General features: G+C 38.0%; 1 protein-coding gene across 2 annotated transcripts in view; it reads right to left on the reverse strand.

The window, feature by feature from the left end:
* Positions 1-246: 246 nt before the first annotated feature.
* Positions 247-10244, reverse strand: part of AZI2 (5-azacytidine induced 2) — a 54105-nt gene continuing 44107 nt past the window's right edge. For both annotated transcript variants that reach the window (XM_030550998.1, XM_030550999.1), the window contains exons 7-8: positions 6198-6316; positions 247-1103 (exon numbers count right to left, since the gene is read on the reverse strand). In XM_030550998.1, coding sequence (XP_030406858.1) covers positions 697-1103; positions 6198-6316 — 526 coding nt within the window. In that variant the 3' untranslated portion in view covers positions 247-696. The remainder of the gene's footprint in view (positions 1104-6197; positions 6317-10244) is intronic.

A 10244-nucleotide genomic window follows, 5' to 3' on the forward strand; every position in this document is an offset into this window, starting at 1 on the left:
AATAAAAACTATGTCCGTGAATTTCAGCTTTCGGCAGCATCTATTTATGATCTTTAAATACTTACTGTAAGGCCAAAGAAAAGGTGCTGTCTGAACAGTGTATCCTAGCAGTATTGGTTTATACATGTTACATAAACATGATTTTGGAAAAAACCTTATAAATCTCACCATTTCTTCCTGACATATATCACACATTATAAATCCAGTGACTATCCTAAACCAGAGGGGGTCAAAACAACATTCCAATTCCATTCTTTACCTGAGAGTTTAATATCTGAAAGACACTTCTGTCAGAGGTAAGCTCACAGCTTTCAAGAAGTTTCGAACACAGGATACCAAATGCCTTTATGAGCAGTGTTATGGACATACAGCTAACTGAAGTGCAGAGCTGGATTTTTTTGATTTAGTCCAAGAGTTCAATATTCAGTCTGTGTAATATTTGCAAGTGTGTGTCATGTTCAGTATAAGAGGACCAAGTATTTAGGGGCTGATTCTGATTTGCTTACACCTGTATTACGAGTATAGCTCCTTTGATTTAGTCCTGATTTACAGCAACGAGTAATCAGGTCCTCCCCCAATCTTGGAACAAGACAAAAGTAGTTATCTCCACATTTCAGCTAAACTATTTTTCTCTTTAAAAAATTCTAGTACTCAGGTACCTATTCAGAATCAGCCCCAGTCTGTCTCAGGAACTACTTAGCTCTTGTGCAGGCAGTTTTGATTACACTGATCCAGGTAATCTATTGGGTAGTTGGACAAAGATGATTTATTTTTCATTTCCCAAAACATTGTCTCGCTAGGTTTTGGAGGGCTTGGGAACACCCAGGAATTATCTTCCAGAGAGCTCTTTCCATACGAGTTTTGTTCATGACAGATTGTGCTGCCGATCGGGATGGGTCTCTCATCTGTCCATGACTGGAGATTTGCCTGTTCAGACAGGATTTTTACATCTCTTGGGAGAGGGGAAGCTATGGCATTGCAGAGAAGTTTGTCATTTTGTGAAAGAGAGGGTTTTTTGTAGACTGCCCCAGAAGAAGTCAAATATAACTTTGTGAGGTTCTTCTCCACGTCTTCAACACATTGTACTGGTGCACTAGTAGAAGCTGAAGAGAGAAGACAACTAAAATGTAATTCTTAATTTATGTATCTAGAAGATATAGTGTACATACATTCAGAAATATGCCTAGTGTAACAGGACAACTTTTCAGCTAATGGATCGCATATACTGCTTCGAAGTGCTCATTAATCCGAGTTAACACAAATTTTATTCAAATATATTTTGCAAGTTTCACCATAACTCAATAAAATAGCACTATCTCAAAAACCAAATCAACTCGTTCCCACATAGATGTAGGAGGGACTGGTGAATCTTTGGGAGTTTGGTAAGGCAAGTATAGAGTGCTGCACCAGGATGATCTACTTGGGCTCAGAAAGATCTACGATTCACAACCGTCCCTTCTGGCCTTGGAATCTCTGAATGTTGCTTGCCTGCAAAGAATCTATTTCATTGTCTCTGAATGAGCAGCCTCCTGCTGCTGCTAGGTCCTGAACTCATCCTCAGTCCATGAAGCAATAGTGGGGAGATGGCATGGAGCTTACTGCTTCTCTGTTCAAGGACCAGGTTTTAAACAGGCAGCAACTATCCAGAAGTGGGAATGGGACTGACCACATGTTGGGCGAGTATGTGACAAGGAGTGGGCGGGGCTCAATTGCCCATACCACCTCTATTTCTCTTTAGCATTTCACTACAAATTTAATGAGGATTAGTAAATGAGGATTGTCAGTTAGATACTACAAGTTAAGTTTCCTACAATAGCTATGAAACTAGAATACAAACTCTGGTTTACAAACACAACGCTCATAAGGGACAAACAGAAGACTCAGTGCCCTCTCAACAGGATGTAGTATCACCCTGCCAGGGAAAGTGAAAAAATGGTGACCAATTAGCAAATTTCAGTAAAAAGCACTTTCCAATGGCCAGTTGTCACATCCGGAAGATATAGTTGAGAAATTTGTGACTCACCCAATCTGTGCTGATAGGTATAAAAAGCAGTGCTTGAGATGTAAGCTATTCATAGGTACAAGGACAAATGGCAACCACATACTGTAGTCCAAATGCTGTGAATACTGGGATTGGAGAAGCTTTAGGGCAGGTGAAGTGCTATTCAGTTAGAAGTTTAGGAAGGGAATTGTATTATTACTCCTTGGATACTTCTAGTTAAACTGAACCTTCTATTGACAACCAAGCTATTAGTAGCATAACTATTCATCTCAAAAATTGTGGGACAATGCAACCTGTCTATTGTCTGTGACCAACAGTCTGGGTTATAACTTAATAAAAATTTCAAGGTCAGTATTTCTGATGTTCAACGTGAAAGTACTTTAACATCCCAAGTTTCTACACTCTAAAAGACTACGATTAGTTGACAAGAGAAGCACACAGGGCCACTCAGGCAGCGTTGTCCTACTATTGAGTAGTCATATACACAACATATACTATCTGTTTGTTTTGTAGCAGTGGGTAGGCCTAATCAGGACTGGTGCCTTGTCGTACTAAGTGATCCCTGAGGAGCTTGCTGTATTTTGCTTATGAGCATGTGTATATTTTATATCTATCACACACATAGGGAGAGGAATACTCACATTGAAGGAAATGGCCTACTGAGAAGTAGATGAAATTGTAAGGATGAGAAAATGCATCCAAAAAAACTCCATGCACTTTATGATGATTGAGTCTCAGTGGGCTGGAGCTAGTTCAGGACAGAAACAAATGGCTGAAATATTGAGATAAATTCTGAGGAAAATTTTTGTTTCCACAGACAGAGGGCATTCGAAGTGACAGCAGCAAAAGAGAAATCTTCCATTTCATCCTTCCTATGAGGCGGTGAGAGAACTGAATAGTAAACAGTATAAGCTGGTTGTAGTCAAGATTTGACCAACTGTATCAGCCAAGCAAGAACTCAAAACAAGAATGAACTTTGTCAATTTTTCTGAGATAGCAGCTTCCTTATTTAAGAACATTTTTGCTTCTAAACACAAACAGCAAAAGTGTGTCAATTCAGATAGCTTCCTACAGTGGATCTCTCAACATTTAAGAGTTATATAATGCCCAATTCATGTAAGAAGCTACAGCATTATATAGGCTTCAATCTTAAATTTGTTCATGTTCTACTTACTATATGTTAAGGTACTGCAAAGCATCAGAGAACAGCCCAGTTTCTCATTGTTTTTCATCCATTACACTTAAAGATTTCCAAAATGCTTCAGGAAGTGATGAGCTGCTTTTTGTGAACAGTGTCTTGTATGTGGATTCCATTAATCCATATACCTGTTGCAACTGACATTCTGTTGGCAAGATTGAAGTGTCGCATCAATTATTTTGAGCTCTATAAATTGCTTACCCTCTCGATTTCTCTGAGGAGTATGAACCAGTGTTGAAAAGTAAAAGGATTTCTGAAAAAAAAGCCTCACTTCTGTTATAGAACAAACTTCAAGGTGCTCAAACATGGAACTTAGAATAGAGTAAAACACCATGGGAAGGAAAGGAAGTTTATTCTACTTCTGCCCAAAATTTTTTGAACAAAATTCAATAGACCTTGACTCATGACTTTTTCCAAAAACATTCCAGATTCTACCAGCAACTTTTCCTCAAAGTGCCTGCTTGGGAACATACTATTCTACATGTGTGAAACATTCTGAAAATACAATGGTCCTTGTAAAAGAAAGCAAATACATTCTTTGCTGTTGTCACAGGTTTTCCATTATATTAATTCACAGTCTAGTCATCTTTACTTGCCCAATTTGTGACTCAAGTCAACCCTAAAATATGCAAGGATATCATTTTAGAAGGGCCTGGAATATCTGGAAACATTTGTTAAAGTGAGGATCAGGTTTGTCTATTAGCTCTCTTAATTCTAGAAGTTTCTTTTATCATCATGACCCCTAAAAGCCAATTCGTGTTTAGAAGATGAGGATTGCATGAACACAGTTAGTAGGCAAACTGATTTTCTCCCATGAATAGTCCAAGACCATCAAGGTTATACTCTGCATGTTAACAACACAGGTGCATCATAACTGCACTGCATTAATACAAGACATTGATGAATCAGTAAGCCAAGTCCAGCTTTAAGATTGGAAGCTTGCAACAGGAAATAAAGCCAGATGCTTACATGTGTCAATAAATGATTGTGGGCAAAGAAACCTTCAAAATAAGCCTTGCAAAAATCCAGACCTCAACAGACCAATTTATGATGCCGCCTTCTAAATCCCTTGATGCATAACTCCACTACTGACTGCAGAAAATGCTGCTGCAATGAGTTTTCTGGTGGGGAAATGAATTGTTAGCACTTGTGCAGATGAGAGAAAGACAACAGCCACAGAACCACTACAGCACAGCAAATGCATACTTCCTTACACTACCATCACACACCCTGACCAGAACAGACTTCTTCGGACTAGAGCATTATTCAGAGTCCAAGCAATCCTTGATTTCTCCTCTGAAACTGGATGTTAAGTGTGTCACTAGTGTACTTTTTCAATGTAGACAGACACGCATCCAGTGGGAACTGGACTGAAGCTACCAACTCATTTAATAGAATACCTCAGATAGTAATCATCAGTCACAGACCAGGACCAAAGTCAAACTGATGCCCTAGAGGTTAATCCCATTATCAATTCCTTGAGTCATCCAATTCTGTATTAGCGAAGTGTTCCTCTAATATTTAGCCTTTTGGGTCTGCCATCTGAGCTCTCTAACCTGTTATATCTTATCAAAGAAGTGCACCATCAGTCACCAATCATCAAACATACTATAAACAAGTGACTATCGCTTATCCTATTTATAACCTACATTTTGGAATTTCCTACCCAGTGAAAAATAGGGATGCTACTACTCACTAACTGAACATTCTCTTCTTTAAAAACACTGGAGTACTTGTGGCACCTTAGAGACTAACATTTATTTAAGCATAAGCTTTCGTGGGCTACAGCCCACTTCTTCGGGTGCATAGAATGGAACATATAGTGAGGAGATATATACACACACAGAGAACATCAAAACACCCAACTCTAAGAGGCTAATAAATTAAGATGAACTGTTGTCAGCAGAAGAAAAAAAACTTTTGTAGTGATAATCAAGATAGCCCATTTAAGACAGTTTAACTATCTTGATTATCACTACAAAAGTTTTTTTTCTTCTGCTGACAACAGTTCATCTTAATTTATTAGCCTCTTAGACTTGGTTGTTCAATGCCCACCTTTTCATGTTCTCTGTATGTATATATATACATACTCACTATACGTTCCATTCTATGCATCCAACGAAGTGGGCTGTAGCCCACGAAAGCTTATGCTCAAATAAATGTTAGTCTCTAAGGTGCCACAAGTACGCCTGTTCTTTTTGCAGATACAGACTAACATGGCTGCTACTCTGAAACCTGTTCTCTTCTTTAGCTTTCAGTCATTAGATCACAGGTGACAGTGCCAAATATTGGTCTTTCATAAAACCCCTGCATTGGAAGGAAATGTTGCATACAAGAGTTGAAATAATTTCAGTCAGCAATGTATAAAATCTGCAGTAACCCCAGAGCAATGGAAATGACCAATTTTGTCAATTGTTTTTAAGAGGGTGGAGGAGGTAAACCAGCTTTGCAGCATCAATATTTCAATTACAGGAAATGTCATCATCTGGAGTTCTATTTCACTGGGAGATAAGTTTTCAGAATGTTTTCATCACTAGTAAGAAAAATTATAGCTATAGGGAGAGTTCAAAATCTGTTCCTGAATTTTAAAATGCTACCAAAATGTTTTATATATTTGATACTGTTAAAGTAAGAGATTGCATTTGAAAAGTGAAATCTTTGTTTTGTGTTTTTTTAAATATGAAGTAGTTGTGGTAAAAGGTCAAATATGAGTAAAGTTAACACCTCAGCCTTGTACACATCAGCGACACTTGACTGAGAAAAAAGCCACAAGGGGAACAGAATACAGTACTGAAGAAAAAACACATCAGCAACACCTTTATGTGTGAAGCTGACCAGTATGAGACAGAAGCCAAAGCAGTAAATGGTTAGGCTGGAACTATAATACACTCTGGCTTATCAACTTCAATTGATGAGATTCTGATAAGATATGATAGTTAGTTTCTCTTTAAAATGGTATAGCTTGGATCAGTGGTTTGTACTTGTACACGGACTTGCCTTTCTTGATTGCAGTTGGGGTTTTCAGTTTTCGTAGAACCTCAGCTTGCATTTCAGTCACCAGGTGCAAGTTAGACATTTCCCTCTTCAGTTCCCAGTATGCTTGCTGCACATTTTCACTGAAAGACATTTTAAAAAGTTAAATTTCTTCAGCCCTTGCAACTGGCTGTCCCAACTCTATTGCAGTTCTTAAGAATTACAAAAAAAATTATTAACCCTGAACAATGCCTGTTTTGCTTAATGAGTGTATTTTCTTTTCAGTTTTACTGAAGAATCATTTCAACCTGACATTGCCAATGGACGGTTTAGCCAGTAAGGTAGAGGCCATCAGATTATGTGGCTCTTAATGCTGAGCATACTAGTACTTAAAAAACTCTGAACACACACAATAATTCCAAATCTCTCCAAATGAAAAATTAATATTAAGAATACTCTGCTAGTTTCACATCTGAAATTAAGTTATGACCCTGATGTAAAGCCTATACCCTCAAAAATATTCTAAGTGCATATTTCAAATACACACAGTGGATACTATGAAATAGACATGGTAAAGAAATCAAATATGAATTGCTTTGTTTGTAACTTAGCAAACTGCCACACACTAACTAACACAATATTCCAGATCATGTTAATGGAGCTACAGTATTAGTCAAAAACTAAGCATCTGATATTTCAAACTTGGTATTTTAGTCTTCACACCACTCAGCTTGCCACAGTGATTTCAGATTAATTAGGTACTCGATACCCAAATTGCTAAACACATGCCCAGGCCAAATTAAAATAATGCTTTATGTCTGACTGGGCTGTCTCATGCTGTTGAGTCTAAATGAATGTGACAAGACAGTGTAAGTTATCAAGAACCAGTTTTCATTTTTGGTGATGGACAGAAAAGGGGTTGGGGGGAGAAATGTGGTGGGCAGAGCTGTTTTGTCCTCTAAAGATTCCTGTTATTTAAGGCAGTTATTATCCATGACGACTTAACAGGTAATCAGCAAGTCAGATTTTGCCAAGAAAGAGTTATGAGAATGTCTAAGCAAAATATATGAATTATGAAGAGCTATTTATTAATCTAAGCAATAAGAAGATTATTCAGTCTTCAGAGTATTTTTCTGATATTTAATAAATGCCTAAGAAGGTACACTTTCGTGCCCCACTGAAACACATTATTTCAGAACATAATTCTATGTACCACATTTTCAGAAATGCTTAACACCCACAACTGGGGCCAGATTTTCAAGAGAATCTCTTTCTGTTTATGCAAGTACATGAAGACTATTTTAAGAGTGCTCAGTACCTTGCAGCTCCTATTGACAACAAGAAGAGCAGCGGAGAGCCAACCTGTTTTGAAAACCTGTCCTTGTACTTTCAAATGAAATAATTAGATAGCATCATTCATGCTTCTACACATACTGAACAGCAACTGTGTATCAACTACCGTTTTGAAAGACCTACTGGACTATTTAAAAATATGCATGCACTGTTACCTTTGATGTAGAGGCATTGGGCTACTACTATTTTGTCAGTCAACTGCTGGCCACAGAAAATCCCCAGCTTTTTTTTTTTTTCTCTCTCCTCTTTTTTGAATTAAGACTCCTGCTCTAACAAAATCCTTGGATCACCACAAATTGCTCAGAAAGAAAGCTGCACCGTTACTGTTTATAACTTTCTTTCAGAACAGAATATGACCAAAAATACCACTTAACAGTAAATATACTCCCAAGGCAAACTTATTTGTGGGAATTAATTGTTATTTGTATTATCATAGCATCTAGGAGTCGTAAGTCACGGACTGGGACCCCATTGTGCAAAAATCAGAATTATACAAAATTTATGAATCCACATTCAAAATTGCTTTACAGATGTGATAGCACAATCGTTTTCACTTTAGCTCTAAGATTGTTGGGTATCAGTGATGTTAGTAGGTATGAATTTTATCAACACAACTGTAAAAATGTAATAAGAAAAGCCAAGAAGGCATTTGAAGAATAGCTAGCCAAAAACTCAAAAGGTAATAACAAAATGTTTAAGTACATCAGAAGCAGGAAGCCTGCTAAACAACCAGTGGTGCCCCTGGACGATCAAGATAAAAAAAGGAGCACTTAAAGATGATAAAAGTCATTGCGGAGAAACGAAATGAATTCTTTGCTTCAGTCTTCATGGCTGAGGATGTTAGGGAGATTCCCAAAACTGAGCTGTCCTATGTAGGTGACAAATCTGAGGAATTGTCACAGATTGAAGTGTCATTAGAGGAGGGTGTAGAATTAATTGATGACTTGTTACTGTTAAGTTTATCAGGACCAGATGGCATTCACTGAAGTTATAAAAGAACTCAAATGTGAAATTGTGGAACTATTAACTATGATTTGTAACCTGTCCTTTAAATCAGTTTCTGTACCCAGTGACTGGAAAATAGGTAATGTTACGCCAATGTTTAAAAAGGGCTCTAGAGGTGATCCTCGCACTTACAGACAGTCTAACATCAGTTCCGGGCAAATTAGTTGAAACAATAGTAAAGAATAAAATTATCAGACACACAGATGAACATAAATTGTTGGGCAAAAGCCAACATGGTTTCTGTAAAGGGAAATCATTTCTTACTAATCTATTAGAGTTCTTTGAAGGGGTCAAACATGTGGACAAGGGGGTTCCAGTAGACAGAGTGTACTTAGATTTCCAGAAAGTCTTTGACCAGGTCCCTCACCAAGGGCTCTTACGTAAATTAAGCTGTCATGGGATAATAGAAGATCCTTTCATGGATTGAGAACTGGTTAAAAGACAGGGAACAAAGGGTAGGAATAAATGGTAAACTTTCAGAATGATGTTCCCCAAGGACCAGTCCTAGGACCAATCCTATTCAACTTATTCATAAATGATCTGGAGAAAGGGGTAAACAGTGAGGTGGCAAAGTTTGCAGATGATACTGAACTGCTCAAGATAGTTAAGACCAAAGGAGACTGGGAAGAACTTCAAAAAGATCTCACAAAACTAAGAGATTGGACAACAAAACGGCAAATGAAATTTAATGTAGATAAATGTAAACTAATGCACATCGGAAAAAATAACCCCAACTACACATACAATATGATGGGGGCTAATTTAGCTACAACTAATCAGGAAAGATCTTGGAGTCATCATGGATAGTTCTCTGAAGACATCCATGCAGTGTCCAGCGGCACTCAAAAAAGCAAACAGGATGTTAGGAATCATTTAAAAAGGGGTAGAGAATAAGATGGAGAATATCTTATTGCCGTTATATAAATCCATGGTATGCCCACATCTTGAATACTGCATACGGATGTGGTCTCCTCATCTCAAAAAGATATACTGGCATTAGAAATGGTTCAGGAACGGTGTCATAAACAGATAGTTAAGGGTTAATGTCTCTTTTACCTGTAAAGAGTTAAACAGTGAACCGGACACCTGACCAGAGGACCAATCAGGAAACAAGACACTTTCAAATCTCGGTGGAGGGAAGCCTTTGTTTGTGTTTTTTGGGTTTTGCTTTGTTCTCTCTGGGTCCTGGAAGGGACTAGGCGTGCAACCAGGTTTCTTGCCAATCTCCATGCTACAGTCTCTTATATATTCAGAATAGTGAGTATTTAGTAGAGAAGGCGGTTATAGTCTTTTGATTGTTTTCTGTATTTGCAAATGTGTAGTTTACTGGAAGTATTTTAAATTGTATTTTCGCTGGGGGGGAGGCTTCTTTCTAGTGTCTATAAGCTGTAAGACCCTGTAACGTTTACCATCTAAATTGCAGAGCTGCAAAGAAAGAAAAAAAGTAAAAGTTATTAAAAGGTTTTCTTTTTAAGACCTGTTTGATTTTTTCCCCTTGTTGAGGCTCAAGGGAATTGAGTCTGTACTTAACAGGGAGGGGAGAAGGGTGGAATCCCTTTGTTTTATATTCACGGAGCTTGAATCTGTCTCTCTCTCCAAGAGCCCAGGGAGAAAACACCTGGAGCGGAAGAGAAGGAGAGGGAAAGGGTTTATTCCCCTGTGTTGTAAGACTCAAGGAATTTGGGTCTTGGGGTCCCCAGGGAAGATTTTTGA

The sequence above is a fragment of the Gopherus evgoodei genome, chromosome 2 (genome assembly GCF_007399415.2).
Source record: "Gopherus evgoodei ecotype Sinaloan lineage chromosome 2, rGopEvg1_v1.p, whole genome shotgun sequence".
Lineage (NCBI taxonomy): Eukaryota > Metazoa > Chordata > Testudines > Testudinidae > Gopherus > Gopherus evgoodei.